We start from the raw sequence: 19,002 nt of genomic DNA, 5'->3' as shown, positions 1-19,002 counted from the left end.
GAGCCTACAGTGACCCCTGTGCAGGACACAGCTCAGAGACTGCACTGAACCCCTGTGCAGGACACAGCTCAGAGCCTGCACTGAACCCCTGTGCAGGACACAGCTCAGAGCCTACAGTGACCCCTGTGCAGGACACAGCTCAGAGCCTACACTGAACCCCTGTGCAGGACACAGCTCAGAGCCTGCACTGAACCCCTGTGCAGGACACAGCTCAGAGCCTACAGTGACCCCTGTGCAGGACACAGCTCAGAGCCTGCACTGAACCCCTGTGCAGGACACAGCTCAGAGCCTACACTGAACCCCTGTGCAGGACACAGCTCAGAGCCTGCACTGAACCCTGTGCAGGACACAGCTCAGAGCCTACAGTGACCCCTGTGCAGGACACAGCTCAGAGCCTGCACTGAACCCTGTGCAGGACACAGCTCAGAGCCTGCACTGAACCCTGTGCAGGACACAGCTCAGAGCCTCCAGTGACCCCTGTGCAGGACACAGCTCAGAGCCTGCACTGAACCCTGTGCAGGACACAGCTCAGAACCTGCACTGAACCCCTGTGCAGAGGTAGTCCTGAGCTCAGCATGGACAGGGAGTGCAGGACACAGCTCAGAGCCTGCACTGAACCACTGTGCAGGACACAGCTCAGAGCCTGCACTGAACCCTGTGCAGGACACAGCTCAGAGCCTGCACTGAACCCTGTGCAGAGGTAGTCCTGAGCTCAGCATGGACAGGGAGTGCAGGACACAGCTCAGAGCCTGCACTGAACCCCTGTGCAGGACACAGCTCAGAGCCTGCACTGAACCCTGTGCAGGACACAGCTCAGAGCCTGCACTGAACCCTGTGCAGAGGTAGTCCTGAGCTCAGCATGGACAGGGAGTGCAGGACACAGCTCAGAGCCTGCACTGAACCCTGTGCAGAGGTAGTCCTGAGCTCAGCATGGACAGGGAGTGCAGGACACAGCTCAGAGCCTACACTGAACCCCTGTGCAGGACACAGCTCAGAGCCTGCACTGAACCCTGTGCAGGACACAGCTCAGAGCCTGCACTGAACCCTGTGCAGAGGTAGTCCTGAGCTCAGCATGGACAGGGAGTGCAGGACACAGCTCAGAGCCTACACTGAACCCTGTGCAGAGGTAGCCCTGAGCTCAGCATGGACAGGGAGTGCAGGACACAATTCACACACACAGCAGAGGGCCTGGCCAGTGCCCTGTGTGGAATGGTGGCTGATCAGGAAGGACAGTTGTGGTGATGCCACATCCACCACAAAGCATGTAAACTCTAAGAGGCCTTCTGACAGGTGATGGGTGGTGGGGACTGGTGACAGGGTATGCTCTGAAGGAATGGGAAAGCTGTAGTTCAGGACAAGTTAACTAACCTGAATCCTTGTCTGCAATCAGGCTGGACCTGTTAGAAGGGGATGCAAAACTGCTCATAAAGTCATCCCTGGATGCCTGTAAAGCAATGAAAAGGTTTTGTGACCAATGGAAGCCAACATCTATGCTCTGATGGAAGAGAATAATGAAATGAAATAAAACCAACAACAACAACAACAAACCACAAATTAGAACAGCTTTTAAAATACAGAGGTTTTAAATATGGGGTTTTATTCTCACTTCCACAACAAGGAGACTAATTACTTGGGGAGGAGCACAGAGAATACCAGGACACACTAAAGTAAGTGACAGCAGGTTTTTCCCTTTGGTTTGGCATCACAGAACTGCCTGGTTGGAAAAGACCTTCAGATGAATGAGCCCAACCATAACCTAACATCTCCCTGCACACAGCTGTTAGACCATGGCCCTAAGCTCCTCATCCAAACAGCTTTTAAACATCTCCAGAGATGCTGACTCCACCATCTCCCTGGGTAGCAATCATTTGAGTGGAAACTGGGAGGTATTCACAGAATCCTAGACTCAAGCAGGTTGGCAGAGAGCTCCAGGCTCAGCCAGCCCAACCTAGCATCCAGCCCTGCCCAACCAACCAGACCATGGCACTCAGTGCCCCAGCCAGGCTTGGCTACAACACCTCCAGCCACGGCCACTCCACCACCTCCCTGGGCAGCCCATTCCAGTGCCAATCACTCTCTCTGACAACAACTTCCTAACAACATCCAGCCTAGACCTGCCCTGGCACAGCTTGAGGCTGTCCCCTTCTTCTGGTGCTGGCTGGTGCTGTCTGCACCTGGTGAATGGCAGAGACACTGTACCTGCATCCTGGGCTGGCTCAGGAGCAGTGTGGGCAGCAGGACAAGGGAGGTTCTTGTGCCCCTGTGCTCAGCACTGCTCAGGCCACCCCTGCAGTGCTGTGTCCAGTTCTGGGCTCCTCCATTACAGAGAGATGCTGAGGTGCTGGAAGGTGTTTGGAGGAGGGCAGCAAGGCTGGGGAGGGGCCTGGAGCAGAGCCCTGGGAGGAGAGGCTGAGGGAGCTGGGGGGGTGCAGCCTGAGGAGGCTCAGGGCAGAGCTCATTGCTGCCTGCAGCTGCCTGCAGGGAGGCTGTAGCCAGGTGGGGTTGGGCTCTGCTGCCAGGCAGCCAGGGCCAGAAGAAGGGGACACAGCCTGAAGCTGTGCCAGGGCAGGTCTAGGCTGGCTGTGAGGAGGAAGTTCCTGGCAGAGAGAGTGATTGGCACTGGAATGGGCTGCCCAGGGAGGTGGTGGAGTGGCCGTGGCTGGAGGTGTTTAAAAGGAGGCTGGATGAGGCACTTGGTGCCATGGGTTAGTTAATTAGAAGGTGTTAGGTGCTAGGTTGGACTCGATGACCTCAAAGGTCTTTTCCATCTGGCCCATTCTGTGCTGCTGCACAGAGCAAAGGCAGAGGAAAAGCCAAATTAACAGAGAGAAGACCATGATGGGGCTGGGGGCAAAGCAAACCACACTTGTGTCTGAAGCTGAGGCTGGCTGCAGGCACTGGGGGTGGCACAGGGGAGGTCTGAGGAGCAGGGTGAAGGAGCTGCCTGGGCTGTACTCACAGGGCTGGAGGCAGCTGCGCAGCTGTAGAGCGCCTCGCGGCTGGCCACTCGCTGCAGGTTCTCCAGGAGCAGCCCCAACAGGGGCAGGTAGAGCTGGGCTATTTTGGCCTGCTGGTTCTGCAAATACACAGGGGAAGGAAGGGGTAGGTAAGAGCTCAGGCTTCCAACAGGAACCTCTTGAGGCAGAGCATGCAGACACAGGCAGAGGCACAGGCAGGGGCACAGGCAGGGGCGCGCAGGCTGCCTGCACTCTACCAGGACCTGCTCTTACCTTTGCTTTTCTCTTTCACCGTGCTTTGGCTTGGAAACAGCCTTAAAGCTCAGCCAGTGCCAACCCCCTGCCAGGGGCAGGGACACCTCCCACCAGCACAGCTTGCTCAGGGCTCCATCCAGCCTGGCCTGCAGCACCTCCAGGGAGGGGAAAGCCACAATCTCCCTGGGCATCCTGTGCCAGTCTCTCCCCACCTATGCCAGTGTCTCTCCACTCTCAAAGCCATTGTCCCTCGTCTTGGCTCCAAAGTCCCTCCCCAGCTCTCCTGGAGCCCCTTCAGGTATTGGAAGGCCGCTCTGAGATCTGCCTGGAGCCTTCTCATTTCTAGGCTTGACAGCCCAACTCTCCCAGCCTTTTCCAGGCGTGACAGGCCCAACTCCCCCAGCCTGGCCCCATAGAGGAGGTGCTGCAGCCTCTGATCATCTTCATGCGCTCCTCTGGCCCCTCTGCAGCAGCTCCAGGTGGTTCTTGTGCTGTGTTCCCCAGCACTGGAGGCAGTGCTGCAGGTGAGGGCTGAGCAGAGCAGCACAGAGGGGCAGAATCCCTTCTCTCACCCTGCTGGTCACAAGACATGGGTTGGGTTGGTTTCTAACCTCCACTTTCAGAGCTGCCAGGTTGGTATTGCCCTCCCAGCAACACATCTGGGGCACTCAGGGATTCTGAGGGCTGAATGACATTCACAGTCATAGAATCATAGACTCAAGCAGGCTGGCAGAGAGCTCCAGGCTCAGCCAGCCCAACCTAGCACCCAGCCCTGCCCAACCAACCACACCATGGCACTCAGTGCCCCAGCCAGGCTTGGCTGCAACACCTCCAGCCACGGCCACTCCACCACCTCCCTGGGCAGCCCATTCCAATGCCAATCACTCTCTCTGACAACAACTTCCTAACAACATCCAGCCCAGACCTGCCCTGGCACAGCTTCAGGCTGTGTCCCCTTCTTCTGCTGCTGCCTGCCTGGCAGCAGAGCCCAACCCCAGCTGGCTACAGCCTCCCTGCAGGCAGCTGCAGGCAGCAATCAGCTCTGCCCTGAGCCTCCTCTGCTGCAGGCTGCACCCCCCCAGCTCCCTCAGCCTCTCCTCACAGGGCTGTGCTCCAGGCCCCTCCCCAGCCTTGCTGCCCTTCTCCAAACACCTTCCAGCACCTCAGCATCTCTCTGCAATGGAGGAGCCCAGAACTGGGCACAGCACTCCAGGGGTGGCCTAAGCAGTGCTGAGCACAGGGGCACAAGAACCTCCCTTGTCCTGCTGCCCACACTGCTCCTGAGCCAGCCCAGGATACCATTGGCTCTGCTGCCCACCTGGGCACACTGCTGCCTCCTCTGTGGGCACAGGGCAAGGGAGGATTCTGCCCCTTGGCTCTGCTCTCCTCACACCCCACCTGCAGTCCTGGGGGCAGTTCTGCAGCCCCCAGCACAAGCAGGACATGGAAGTGTTGGAGATAGTCCAGAGGAGGCCACCAAGATGCTGAGAGGGCTGCAGCAGCTCTGCTCTGAGCACAGGCTGAGAGAGTTGGGGCTGTGCAGCCTGGAGAGGAGAAGGCTTCCAGGAGACCTTGGAGTGGCCTTGCAGGATCTGCAAGGGGCTGCAGGAGGGCTGGGGAGGAACTGTTGACAAGGTCTGGGAATGGCAGGATGAGGAGGAATGGGTTTGAAGTGGCTGCCCACACTAAATCCCACATTTCCTAACTGTTTTACTGACACTTGACTGCTACAGCTTGATCTGTGCTATAGGAGCACACAAAATGATCTCCTCCTTGCCTGGTGCTGGCTCTTGCCTCCAGTCAGGATCTGTCCACAGCAACTGATTCCAGTTACAACAGTTTGGATGAAGTGATACAGCCCAAGAATGGCCTGGCTGAGGTTTTCTACACGCAGGGCTCTTTGCCAGCCAACTGTGGGGGTTTTTTTGGTTGAAAAAAGTGATTATTCTGGGCTTGACAGAATGGTTAAATAAATAAGTAAATGAATTTAAGGCTTGCAAACTGAATGGAGCATTTTGACTGATAAAAGAATGCCTTTTTTCCCCTTTTTTTTGTTTTTCTCCTTCCATCTGATTCCTAAGGACAAAAGAAATCTGGAAGAAAACATCTCCTGTGGAGCTCTCTGAGCTGATGATGGGGCCAGAGATTCCTCCTGCAGCTCCAGACCTTGCCATGCTCAGGCTGCCCAGCCTGTGATGTGATTTGGTTTTGGGTCGTTTTGTTGAGCATCCTACCCTGGCTGCAAGGCACTTTCTGGTCCTGCAGCCTGGAGCACAAGACAGGCACAGAGGGAAAAGCCAAGGGGACAGTTTCATACAGAAGGTGGTGGTGAGGAGGCTGAGAGGGTGCTGCATGCTGAGAGGGGGAAACAGCTCCTCAGCTGCTGTGAGAGGTTTCAGAAGGGCAGAATCATAGACTCATAGAATGGGTTTAGGTTGGAAGGGAGCTCAAAGCTCAGCCAGTTCCATGCCCCTGCCATAGGCAGTGACAGCTCCTACCACAACAGGTCTCTCAACCTGGTCCTGAACACCTCCAGGGAGGTTGTGGAGCACAGAAGCACCCAATGTGATCAAAGATCACATTGGGTGCTTCTGTGCTCCACAACCTCCCTGGGCAGCCTGTGCCTGTGTCTCACCAGCCTCAACCTCTGCCAGTGTCTCACCACTCTCAACCTGTGCCAGTGTCTCACCACCCTCAACCTGTGCCAGTCTCTCACCACTCTCAACCTGTGCCAGTGTCTCACCACCCTCAACCTCTGCCAGTCTCTCACCACCCTCACTGCAAACACCTTCTTCCTAACAGCCACTTTCAGTCTCCCCTCTGCCACTTCAAACCCATTCCTCCTCCTCCTCCTGGCATTACCAGACCTTGTCAATAGTCCCTCCCCAGCCCTCCTGCAGCCCCCTGCAGATCCTGCAAGGTCACTCCAAGCTCTCCTGGAAGCCTTCTCCTCTCCAGGCTGCAGAGCCCCAACTCTCTCAGCCTGTGCTCAGAGCAGAGCTGCTGCAGCCCTCTCAGCATCTTGGTGGGCTGCCTCTGAGCCAGCCTGGGCAGAGACCAGACCTGGGCATTCTCTCCTGCAATAGCAAGGACTGCCAGCTCCATGGGCTGTGCAGAGAAAAGCAAGCCCACTTCCCACTCAGCCCTGAAGGGAGATGAGAAGAGCTAGCTCCAGGTCCATGCAGAGGGCAGGAGCTCCTGGCACAATCAAGTCACCTCTCTCACCATTCATGCCCAGGGGGCTGCCCACATTTCCCCCCTAAAAAAGACCCTCAGGAACACAGCACTTTGGGAAGCTGAATGTGAGCAGAAGCATGTTTTCAGCTTGGCTGAAGGAGAGGTGGAGTCTGCAGAGGTAGCTGGGCACTGTGGGGCAGCAGGAAAGAACCCAAGCCCCTCTGCAGGCTCCTCCTGCAGTGCCACTGGCTGAGCCTCTGACCCCAGGAAGCCAAAAACTCCCCAGCAGCAATCCAGCACTTGCTGAGGGGCCCCAGGCCCTCTCCTCTGCTTCCCTAATTAGTGAAACATGCAGCTGACTTGGACCAGAGATCAGCCCTGGCTCCTAATGAGAGGGCATTAGTGCAGGATGCCAATTGAAGCCCAAGAGCAGAAGAACAGTGGCACTGCTCAATCTTGGTGAGGAGCTCCTTGGCTAAGGCCACTCTCAACTGCCTTAATGGCTCAGGGCTTTATTACCCAAACACCCAGCATGGGCAAGAGTGCAGCACTTCCCTGCCTGCCCTCTTGAAAGCACAGAATCACACAACCACAGGGTAGGAAGGGAGCACAAGGAGCAGCCAGTCCCAACCCCCTGCCATGGCCAGGGACACCCTACCCTAGAGCAGGCTGCACACAGCCTCAGCCAGCCTGGCCTCAAACACCTCCAGCCATGGGGCCTCAACCCCCTCCCTGGGCAACCCATTCCAGCCTCTCACCACTCTCCTGCTCAACAACTTCCTCCTCACCTCCAGCCTCACTCTCCCCACCTCCACCTTTGCTCCATTCCCCCCACTCCTGACACTCCCTCACACCCTCAAAAGTCCCTCCCCAGCTTTTTTGGAGCCCCCTTCAGATGCTGGAAGGCCACAAGAAGGTCACCTGGGAGCCTCCTCTGCTCCAGCCTGCACAGCCCCAACTCTTTCAGGCTGTGCTCACAGCAGAGCTGCTGCAGCCTCTCAGCATCCTCCTGGCCCTGCTCTGGACACTCTCCAGCATCTCCACAGCCCTCTTGTCCCAGGGGCTCCAGAGCTCCAGGTGGGGTCTCAGCAGAGCAGAGCAGAGGGGCAGAATCCCCTCCCTGGCCCTGCTGGCCACACTGCTGCTGCTGCAGCCCAGGCTCTGCTTGGCTCTCTGGGCTGCAAGTGCACACTGCTGGCTCCTGCTGAGCTTCTCCTCCAGCAGCACCCCCAAGTCCCTCTGCTCAGGGCTGCTCTCCAGCCTGGCACTGCCCAGCCTGGATTGGTGCTTGGCATTGCCTCCACCCAGCTGCAGGACCTTGCCCTTGTTCTTGTTGAACCTCCTGAGCTTGGCCGTGGCTGGAGGTGTTGCAGCCAAGCCTGGCTGGGGCACTGAGTGCCATGGTCTGGTTGGTTGGGCAGGGCTGGGTGCTAGGCTGGGCTGGCTGAGCTTGGAGGGCTCTGCCAACCTGGCTGAGTCTATGATTCTATGAGAACAGGTTCTAGTGCTGTGCCCACTAACCTAATTTCTGAGTACTTAGCCTAGGGGGGTTGTGGAGTCTCCTTCTCTGGACACATTCAAAACCCACCTGGGTGCATTTCTGGGTGATCTACTCTAGGTGATCCTGCTCTGGCAGGGGAGTTGGAATGGATGAGCTTTGGAGGTCCCTTCCAACTCCTAACATTGTGTGCTTCTGTGTGACTCTATTTGCTCACAGAAGCCAAGAGCCACCCAGGTCTGCCTGACCTTGTGCTGGTATCTGTTGTCGAAGGCATGCTTGATCAGGAGGCTCTTCAGGACAGAGATAGCTGTGCACCTGATGTCATAGTTGTCCTGCAAGGCAGCAGAGGTTTCCCTGAGGAGCAGCCCCACCAGGAAGTGATGTCTGCAGTAGTCATCAGTCAAACTGTATTCAAGAGTCACATCTGAAAGAAAGAGCAAGAGAGTGGTTAAGGGAACAGTTCTGAGGCTCTCACATCCAGCAGGAATCAGAGCACTGTTAAGGCTGGAAAAGACCTCCAAGATCATAGAACCACAGAATTGTTTGGGTTGGAAGAAGACTCCAACTTCTTGGAGCATCCAGTCCAATGAGCATCCAGACCAACTCCCTTCCACTCAGCAGGGACATCCCCCATAGGAGCAGGCTGCCCACAGCCCTGTCAAGCCTGACCCTGAATATCTCCAAGGATGAATTGAAGCCTCAACCACCTTCCTGGGCAACTTGCTGCAGTGTTCCAGCACCCTCCTGGTGCAGAACTTGCTCCTCACATCCAATCTCAACCTGCTTTGCTCTCATTTCAAACCATTGCCCTCATCCTATCATCAAATCCAGTCATAGAATGGGTTAGGTTGGAAGGGACCTCAGGGATCAGCCATTTCCAGCCCCCTGACATAGGCAGGGGCAGCTCCTACTAGAACAGGTCACTCAAGACCTCATCCAACCTGGTCCTGAACACCTCCAGGGAGGTTGTGGAGCACAGAAGCACCCAATGTGATCTTTGATCACATTGGGTGCTTCTGTGCTCCACAACCTCCCTGGGCAACCTGTGCCAGTGTCTCACCACCCTCAACCTGTGCCAGTGCCTCACCACCCTCACCCTGTGCCAGTCTCTCACCACCCTCAACCTCTGCCAGTCTCTCACCACCCTCACTGTAAAGAACTTCTTCCTAACATCCACTTTCAATCTCCCCTCTGCCACTTCAAACCCATTCCTCCTCCTCCTGGCATTCCCAGACCTTGTCAATAGTCCCTCCCCAGCCCTCCTGTAGCCCCCTGCAGATACAAGATGTGGCACTTCAGGATATAGTTTAGTGGCAGAGAGTGATTGGCACTGGAATGGGCTGCCCAGGGAGGTGGTGGAGTGGCCGTGGCTGGAGGTGTTGCAGCCAAGCCTGGCTGGGGCACTGAGTGCCATGGTCTGGTTGGTTGGGCAGGGCTGGGTGCTAGGTTGGGCTGGCTGAGCCTGGAGCTCTCTGCCAACCTGCTTGAGTCTACGATTCCTGCAGCACTTCAGTCAGGCTTTCCTGCCCCACTGCCAGACTCTCTGATGAAGAAAGGCTCAGGGAACTGGGACTGTTTGGTCTGGAGAAGAGCAGACTGAAGGGCTCCCATCAATGCTGACCAGTTCCTAAAGGGTGGCTGTCAGCAGGATGGGACCAGGCTTTTTCCAGTGGTGCCCAGTGACAGGACAAGGGGTGACTGGCACAAGCTTTAATTTAAGGGTGCTGGAGCCCTGCAGCAGGCTGCCCAGAGAACATGCACCTAGATGAGCCTTGTGGTCCCTTCCAACCCTGACTGATTCTATGGAGCCTGCCTGGCTGCTTTCCTGCAGGACTTTCTCTAGGACACCCTGCCCTGGCAGGGGCTTGGACTCCATCATCTCCAGAGGTCCCTTCCAACCCCTGCCATTCTGTGGCTCTGTGATTGGAGAGCCAGGGCAGGGTTCCAGGCAGCTGCTTGCCAGGGACTCTGAGACTTCCTTAGCTTCCCACCCACTGATACTGAACACTGCTCCTTAAAAGATGCCCCAGGAGAAAGGCAGCTCAGTACTTAATCACCTTGGTGAACTTGTGTGGAGGGAGACCTCAGAGCAGCCTTCCAGTACCTGAATGGGGCTACAGGAAGGATGGAGAGAGACTGTTTGCAGAGGCCTGCAGGGACAGGGCAAGGGCAATGGCTTCAAACTAGAGAAGGGGAGGTTTAGATTGGATGTTAGGAACAGGTTCTTCATCATGAGGGTGCTGAACACTGGAAAAGGTTGCCCAGGGAGGTGCCTGAGGCCCCATCCCTGGAGATATGCAAGGTGAGGTTCACCAGGGCTGTGGGCAACCTCCTCTAGTGGAGGATGTCCCTGCTGAGTGCAGGGGGTTGGACTGGGTGAGCTTTGGGGCTCCCTTCAGCCTAGCCCACTCTGTGATTCTGTGATCTCAGCAGGATTCAGGCTGTGTGCTGCGAGCACAGGAGCAGCTGCTACAAGAGCAAGGTGGCAGAGAAGTGACAGTGACACAGACTGTGCAGGATGTGTGCTGCACTCAGGCTGCTACCAGCGACCTTGCCCTGACTTCCTCATCTCTGCCAGGCACCCCCACAGCCAGAGCCACTACCGGCACCACCCAGCTGCCACTCTGACAACCCCACGGCTGGGTTGTGTGCTCCCCCCAGAGGGCACTGCTCAGGCTTTGGGATGATCTGAAAACCACACAGGTGGGAAGAGTTTTCCTGTGCCGAGGCAGAGTGAATGACACTCAGCTCTGAAACTCCCAGCTCAGCATGTCCTAGCGCTCTGGGGCTGCAAGAGAGGCTCCCCAGATGCTTGCTTCAGAAGCAGCACTCAGTGGTTTGCAAAAGTCTGACTCAGGAAAGTGAAAGCAACCTGGAGCAAGGGAGGTTCTTGTGCCCCTGTGCTCAGCACTGCTCAGGCCACCCCTGCAGTGCTGTGTCCAGCTCTGGGCTCCTCCATTGCAGAGAGATGTTGAGGTGCTGGAAGGTGTTTGGAGCAGGGCAGCAAGGCTGGAGAGGGGCCTGGAGCAGAGCCCTGTGAGGAGAGGCTGAGGGAGCTGGGGGGGTGCAGCCTGCAGCAGAGGAGGCTCAGGGCAGAGCTCATTGCTGCCTGCAGCTGCCTGCAGGGAGGCTGTAGCCAGGTGGGGTTGGGCTCTGCTGCCAGGCAGCCAGCACCAGAACAAGGGGACACAGCCTCAAGCTGTGCCAGGGCAGGTTCAGGTTGGATGTTGTTAGGAAGTTGTTGTCAGAGAGAGTGATTGGCACTGGAATGGGCTGCCCAGGGAGGTGGTGGAGTGGCTGTGGCTGGAGGTGTTGCAGCCAAGCCTGGCTGGGGCACTGAGTGCCATGGTCTGGTTGGTTGGGCAGGGCTGGGTGCTAGGTTGGGCTGGCTGAGCTTGGAGCCCAGGCTGCCATTGGCTTTGCTGCCCACCTGGGCACACTGCTGCCTCCTCTGCAGCTCCTCTCTGCCAGCGCCCCCAGCTCCCTCTCTGCCTGGCTGCTCTCAGACACTCTGGCCCCAGCCTGTAGTGCTGCTTCTGTTGGATTTTGCTTCCCTTGGATTTTGCTCCCTCTCTTGGATTTCCATGCACAAAAAGATTGCTCCTGCACTGCCCTGGAGCAAAGTGCTGCAGAGCTGCCAGAGCAGCATCTTCTCCTGAAGCAAATCAGGCTAAGCAGGGCAGACATTTCTGTGACCATAATCCCAACTCATCTGGTCAGAAGCCATCAAGCCCAATAGATTGCAACTCTCTTGACATACCTTGAAGTCTTTGCAGCTTGGGTTTGGAGAAGGTCATTGGCAGGTTCAGAGGGATGTAGTGCTCATGATTGCAGATGGTTTGAAGAAACTCAAACTTGTATTCAACCAGCAGCTGTGGTTAAAAAACAACCAACACAACAGAAAAGAGAAACAGAAATTGTGTTTGCAGCCTGACTCACTGCCTTCCAGCTCCTTGCACAAGGACTGGGGGATCAAACCAGCATTTGCTGTAGCTCAGTAACCCTTGCCAAAGCTTTGTGCTGTTCCCCCCAGGTGTCACAGCATAAGGCTGTCACTTGGGACTTCTTCACCTTCTCAATCCAGACCAACCTCTCCTTTGGCTCTGACTCTGTTGCTTCAAGGCTGAGCTGCATAGAGGCTCCTGGCCTGGACAGAGAGGTCTCTGCCTGCAGAGGTTTCTTGCAGGAACAATGTCTAAAAGGCCTCCATGAGTCTCACATGAAACAATCACTGCAGACCTCTGGCCGCTGTAGATGTGTGTGACCACAGGGCACCTCTCAAGAGCTTACCTTAGGGTCTCAGCTCACCACTGCTTACCTTGGGGTCTTTTGGGCTGAATCCAGAAATGTAATCATTTATCAAGTTAAAAACAAATCCTCTGTCCATGAAGGTCAAGCAACGCTGGAGAGAAGCACAGCAAGGTGTGACCCACGGTGGAAGCAAAAGCCTTCACCCCACATCACCTCCCTGCCACTGTCCTGCCAGCTGCCAGCTTGGATTCTCTAGGCTGCTGCTGACTTCCCAAAATGTACCTCATCCTGTCTCCCTGAAATCACTTTGTTCAGAGATTCACAGAATGGTTTAGGTTAGAAGGGATCTTAAAGCTCAGCCAGCTCCAAACCACCTGCCATGGGCAGGGACACCTCCCACCAGCACAGCTTGCTCAAGGTCTCATCCAGCTTGGCCTTCAACACCTCCAGGGAGGCTGTGGAGCACAGAAGCACCCAATGTGATCTTTGATCACATTGGGTGCTTCTGTGCTCCACAACCTCCCTGGGAAACCTGTGCCAGTGTCTCATCACCCTCAACCTGTGCCAGTGCCTCACCACCCTCACTGCAAAGAGCCCTTTCCTAACATCCAGTTTAAACCTCTGCTCCAGGAAGGAGGCAGCCACAACCTCCCTGGGCAACCTGTGCCAGTCTCTCCCCACCCTCACTGCCAACAATCTCTTCCTCATCTCCACTCTCACTCTCTCCTCTCCCAGCTCTAAGCCATTGTCCCTCAGCCTGGCAGTCACAGCCTTTGTCTAAAGTCACTCCCCAGCTCTCCTGGAGCCCCTTCAGGCACTGGAAGGCTGCTCTGAGGTTTCCTTGGAGCCTTCTCTTCTCCAGGCTGAACAGCCCCAACTCTCCCAGCCTGTTCACATAGAGATTCTTCAACCTCTAATCATCTTCCTGGCCTCCTCTAGGTGTACCCCAGCAGTTCCACATCCCTCTTATGCTGGGGCACCAGCACTGGAGGCAGTTCTCTGCTGAGTCTGATCAGAGCAAAGGTGCAGGATCCCCTCCCTCATCCTGCTGGTCACACTGTTTTGGATGCAGCCAAGGACATTCTGGGCTGCCAGTGACCATTTCCAGCTCAGTGTGCACTTTGGATGATCTCACTTCAGACTCCAGTGGCAACAGGAACATCTAAAGTGCAAGAGCATCTATGTCTCCTCAGGCCCTGAACAGCTGCTTGGCAGGACTGCAAACACACAGAGCATCCCAGTCCTTCCCTTGGAAAGAGGAAAGCTCCTTCCCAGCAAAACTTTCCTCCTCTGGAAGAGACCAGAGAGATGTTACAGTGCAAAGATATTTGTTTGCTTCCTGCCTATTTCTGACTGACTCTTTCTCTGCCCCCTCCCCCCCTTGATAAAAGCCTGGGTGAAGGAAAGTGCAGTGCTGACCTTCAGGAAGCTGGCCAAGCTGAAGTTGACATTCCTGGACTCCTCTGGGATCTCGTTGTAGCGAATGGTGACGTGGGGGATGATGGCAAGCAGCAAGGAATGCAGGGCGTGCTGGTAGGAGTCAGGGAAGCGCTGGGCTCGGGGCAGCTGGAACCAAAACACACATCCCACAGTCAGGAGCTGCAGGCCAGCAGCTGGGGAGAGCCAGGCACGAGTCCCCCTCAGCATTTGTGTTCCCTAATTGTGCTGGTTTGAGGCTAATTGGAGTATTTTTCTGAGAGAAATGAAAGCTTTAGCTGTGAGAAGAAAGAGACAAAGCCAGCAGTGACCTACATCCCTCATCCTGCTGCTGAGGAATGCAACCAGCCAAAATACAGCTGACACCCAGCATCATAGAGCCACAGAGTCAGGCAGGCTGGCAGAGAGCTCCAGGCTCAGCCAGCCCAACCTAGCACCCAGCCCTACCCAACCAACCAGACCATGGCACTAAGTGCCCCATCCATCCCCACAGATGAGGGCACAGAGTGTCTGCTCAGCAGGTTTGCTGCTCACACCAAGCTGGGAGGCTTGGCTGAGACAGCTGCAGGCTGTGCTGCCATCCAGAGAGCCCTGGGCACAGAGCTGGGCACAGGGGAACCAGATGAGGTTCAACAAGGACAAGTGCAGAGTCCTGCACCTGGGGAGGGATAACAAACTGCAGCAGCACAGGCTGGGAGGTGACTGCTGGAGAGCAGCCCTGTGGAGAGGGCCCTGGGGGTGCTGGTGGCTAACAGTTGCCCATGGCACAGCAATGTGCCCTGCTGGCCAAGAGGCCAATGGGATCCTGGGCTGTATTAGCAGGATGTGTCCAGCAGAGCAAGGGAGCTTCTCCTGCCCCTCTGCTCTGCCCTGCTCAGACCTCATCTTGAATACTGCCTTCAGGTTTGGGCTCCCCAGTTGCAGAGGGACAGGGATCTGCTGGAGAGGGTCCAGCAGAGGGCTAGGAGGATGAGGAGGGGACTGCTTCTGTCTGGATCCTCCAAGTGGTGCTTGCAGGCAAACATCAGTTTCTCTGCCCAGCCTGCTTGGTTCAGGCAGGAGCCTTCAGCAGTGGGCAGCAGCTGGTGCTGCAGCAGGGGATGTGATGTTCCCTGTAGCACAAGGAAAGCTTGGATCTGATCCTGTAAACCACTTCCCCCTGTGCTGCAGCCATCCTCTCTGGACTGCTTCTTCCGAGGGCCTCCTTAGCCTCTTGTTCCTAGCAGAAGCTGTTGTGACTGCCTTCAGTTTTGGGCTCCCCAGTTGCAGAGGGACAGGGATCTGATGGACAGGGTCCAAGGGAGGGCTAGGAGGATGATGAAGGGACTGCAGCACTGCCTGGTGAGGAGAGGCTGAGGGCCCTGGGGCTGCTTAGTCTGAAGAGAAGACTGAGAGGGGACTGAATCAATGTAACTGTCTGAGGGCTGGGGGTCAGGAGGGGGGCACAGGCTCTGCTCACTGCTGCCTGGGACAGGACAAGCAGCAGTGGATGGAAGCTGCAGCACAGGAGGTTCCAGCTCAGCACAAGGGGAACCTCTTGACTAGAAGGGTCCCAGAGCCTGGCACAGGCTGCCCAGAGAGGCTGTGGAGTCTTCTTCTCTGGAGCCTTTCCAGGCCTGTCTGGATGTGTTCTGTGTGCCCTGAGCTGGATTGTGTGCTCCTGCTCTGGCAGGGGGGTTGGACTGGATGATCTCCTTGGGTCCCTTCCAACCCCTGACACCTGTGAGCTGTGATCCACAGAGTCTCTGAGAAAATCTCTGAGAGGAGAGCTTGTTTGTGATGGCTCCAGAATGCAGCACTCAACCAGTTTGGTTTTTACCTTGATTTTGTTTTCCTCCAGTAAATACATGGCCATGGACTTTGCCAGTGCTTCAAAGAAAAACCAGGAGTACTAGGAAGGGGGGGAAAAAAGACTCTGGTTACTTCTCTCAGCAGGATTGGGCATGCCTGGTTGTGTGGGGCAGCAGCAGCATGGGAAGGAGGGCTCCCAGGCAAAGGGCATTTTGTAAGCACAGCTGTGCTTGCATGCCAGCTTGGCACGTGTGCCTGTGCTGCCTGGAGGAGCCCTGCCAGGCTTGGAGTGGGAAGGGCTCCATCCCCTCTGCACCCAGCAGAGCTTGGGTGCAAGCCCCACAAAGGCCCAGAGAGGCAGAAGCTCAGCCCTCAGGGGTGACTAGAAGCAAGCAGGCAGAGCAGAGCCTTTGGCTGCGTGGCAACACGAGCCATGGTGCAGGCTGGCTTCCTGCAAGGGCTCTTCTCTCTTGGAAGGGGACAGCCTCGAGTGCAAGGACAGGACATGCTGCCCTGGCAGCTCTGCTGCTGTGTCCTGTGGGTTGGGATGGGTCAAAGTGTTGGGCTTTAAACTTAGGTCCCCTCCCTCCCCCCTCCCCGATTTTTGTCCCCTGCCCCTTTGGCAGGCCCTGCCAGTCCCTCACCTTGAGCAGCTTATTGATGGCCAAGAAATCTGCCGACTGCTTGAGGATGGTGGCCATGGCCAGCACCAGGGTCTCGTGGGTCAGCTTCGCCCGGGCGGCGCTGGGCTTCTCGGCTCGGAAGACGTACTGTGGGCAGAGGCAGAGCATCAGCAGTGTGCCAGCTGCCAGCTGCCAGGAGGGGGGTCACAGTGTCACAGTGTCACAGTGTCACCAAGGTTGGAAGAGACCTCACAGATCATCAAGTCCAACCCTTTAGCACAGAGCTCAAGGCCAGACCATGGCACCAAGTGCCACGTCCAGTCCTGCCTTGAACAGCTCCAGGGACGGCGACTCCACCACCTCCCCGGGCAGCCCATTCCAGTGTCCAATGACTCTCTCAGGGAAGAACTTTCTCCTCACCCCCAGCCTAAATCTCCCCTGGCATAGCCTGAGGCTGTGTCCTCTCGTTCTGGTGCTGGCCACCTGAGAGAAGAGAGCAACCTCCTCCTGGCCACAACCTCCCCTCAGGTAGTTGTAGACAGCAATGAGGTCTCCCCTGAGCCTCCTCTTCTCCAGGCTAACCAATCCCAGCTCCCTCAGCCTCTCCTCGTAGGGCTGTGCTCAAGGCCTCTCCCCAGCCTCGTTGCCCTTCTCTGGACACGCTCAAGCATCTCAATGTCCCTCCTAAACTGGGGGGCCCAGAACTGAACACAGCACTCAAGGTGTGGTCTAACCAGTGCAGAGTACAGGGGCAGAATGACCTCCCTGCTCCTGCTGGCCACACCATTCCTGATGCAGGCCAGGATGCCACTGGCTCTCTTGGCCACCTGGGCACACTGCTGGCTCATGTTCAGGTGGGTATCAATCAGTACCCCCAGATCCCTCTCTGTCTGGCTGCTCTCAGCCACTCCGACCCCAGCCTGTATCTCTCCATGGGGTTGTTGTGGCCAAAGTGCAGCACCCTGCACTTGGAGCTATTGAACCCCATCCCCTTGGACTCTGCCCATCTGTGCAGGTGGTCAAGGTCCTGCTGCAGAGCCCTTCTGCCCTCCAGCCCAGCCACATCTGCCCCCAGCAGTGTCCTGGCTCACCTTTAGGAAGGAGCGCAGGTAGTGGTCCAGACCTTCCTCGTGGCACTTGGACACAATATGCAGCAGAACCCTGGGAAGAGAGGTGGTTTGTGTTGAGTGTGCAGTGCCAGTCTGTGAGAGCAGGCACCACCTGTGCCCTACCCTGCTGAGCCCTAAAGGCCTGGCCCCTGGCAGGGCTGGGGCTGCAGGGAGCCAGCAGCCCTCACAGCCCTGTGCCTGTGCCGTGCTGGCTGCAGCACCGCGCCCAGAGCTGGGGTGGCCAAAGCCTCTTCCTCACGTGGCTGCTGGACTAGGTGCCACCCAGAGCAGCTGCCCTCCATGCTCTGGGCTTTCTGCACGTGGAGATGAGGTGAGGCACACAGCCTCTTCTCAGAGCTCTGTGCAGGGCAGGGTTAAAGCCTGCTGCTGCTTGCACTCCTGATGCAGTGAGTGTTGGACACCTGGGCAATGCTCAGGTCTTTGACAGCTCAGGCCCAAAACTGCTCAGCTGATCTGCTCTGCACCCAGATCCCTTTGGCTGTACCTACAAAGCTGCTGTGAGGTGCACAAGCCCACTCACCCCCTGCACCAGCCACATCACCCACCCTGTACAGCTCATTATGTCTGCAGCTCTTTCCTAATGGTCATGCAAGTGCCAGTGAACAACCACACTGCCCCACTGAGTCTGCAAAGGAAACACAAACCCCACACAATCTCTGCTGATGAGTGGGAACAGCTTTCCCCCATCGTTGTTATCCTCTGGTAACTGCATCCCTCCATTTGTTTATCCTGGAAGACTCTTTTGAACTGAAGCTCACAGGATCACAGGTGTCAGGGGTTAGAAGGGACCCAAGGAGATCATCCAGTCCAACCCCCCTTCCACAGCAGCACCACACAATCCAGCTCAGGGCACACAGGAGCACATCCAAAGAGGCCTGGAAAGGCTCCAGAGAAGGAGACTCCACAGCCCCTCTGGGCAGCCTGTGCCAGGGCTCTGGGACCCTTCCAGGCAAGAAGTTGCCCCTTGTGCTGAGCTGGAACCTCCTGTGCTGCAGCTTCCATCCACTGCTGCTTGTCCTGTCCCAGGGAGCAGTGAGCAGAGCCTGTCCCCCCCTCTTGACCCCCAGCCCTCAGAGAGTTACAGACACTGATCCAATCCCCTCTCAGTCTCCTCTTCTCCAGACTAAGCAGCCCCAGGGCCCTCAGCCTCTCCTCACCAGGCAGTGCTGCAGTCCCCTCCTCATCCTCATAGCTCTCCACTGGACCCTCTCCAGCAGATCCCTGTCCCTCTGCAACTGGGGAGCCCCAAACTGAAGGCAGTACTCAGGATGATCTCCATCACAAGCTACACACACTGGATGAAGGCCAGGCTGTTGCCTTGCAGCTGAGTGAGGCCAGGCAGACCCTGGGCAAGTGCCAGCTCCTCTGGAAGCACTCCAGGTGGCTGATGAAGACAGCAAGTGCCTGGTTTCTCCAGCCAGGGCAGGGGATTTACAATCCAGTCCCAGCCAGAGGGAACAACAAACGATTGCACATGGTCACAGCTGCCACAGACCAGGCACAGGGAGGAGCTTACAAACCATTTATCAAAGTGAGGCTTAGATTGCACTCTGAAAGTGGAGATGAGAAAACAGATCTCAGCAAGCAGCAAGCTGTTGGCAAACTGACAGGCACCAAGCCAAGCTCTGAGAAACTCTCTGGCAGTGCAGGTGGGAGCTGGTGACCCAGCAGAGACCAGGGTCTCTTGGTCCCTGTCTTTGTCCCCTGGGGAGTCAAGCAGGGAGGGATTACAGGGCAGAGGAGTCCCCACAGCCTGCAGCACATGGCACAGGACCGTGGCTGCAAGGGCCTGCAGACCCTTGGGCAGCAGGGCTCAGGGGACCCAAGCCCAGCCTCCAGCCACTGGTTTTGTGGCAGGGAGATGCTTTTGGTGCAGGGAT

At 56.7% G+C, this 19,002-nt stretch overlaps 1 protein-coding gene across 1 annotated transcript in view; it reads right to left on the bottom strand.

The window, feature by feature from the left end:
• Nucleotides 1-19,002, bottom strand: part of DOCK11 (dedicator of cytokinesis 11) — a 149,304-nt gene that overhangs the window by 53,513 nt on the left and 76,789 nt on the right. Inside the window, 9 exon segments of the mRNA XM_064159646.1 lie at nucleotides 1,369-1,444; nucleotides 2,960-3,076; nucleotides 8,136-8,314; nucleotides 11,651-11,762; nucleotides 12,209-12,292; nucleotides 13,561-13,707; nucleotides 15,398-15,469; nucleotides 16,014-16,139; nucleotides 17,084-17,153. Of these exon segments, the coding sequence (XP_064015716.1) occupies nucleotides 1,369-1,444; nucleotides 2,960-3,076; nucleotides 8,136-8,314; nucleotides 11,651-11,762; nucleotides 12,209-12,292; nucleotides 13,561-13,707; nucleotides 15,398-15,469; nucleotides 16,014-16,139; nucleotides 17,084-17,153 (983 nt within the window).

The sequence above is a fragment of the Pogoniulus pusillus genome, chromosome 19 (genome assembly GCF_015220805.1).
Source record: "Pogoniulus pusillus isolate bPogPus1 chromosome 19, bPogPus1.pri, whole genome shotgun sequence".
In the NCBI taxonomy this organism is placed as follows: domain Eukaryota; kingdom Metazoa; phylum Chordata; class Aves; order Piciformes; family Lybiidae; genus Pogoniulus; species Pogoniulus pusillus.
Note: the sequence above shows the minus strand (reverse complement) of the source record. Positions and strands in the feature narration are given on the sequence as shown.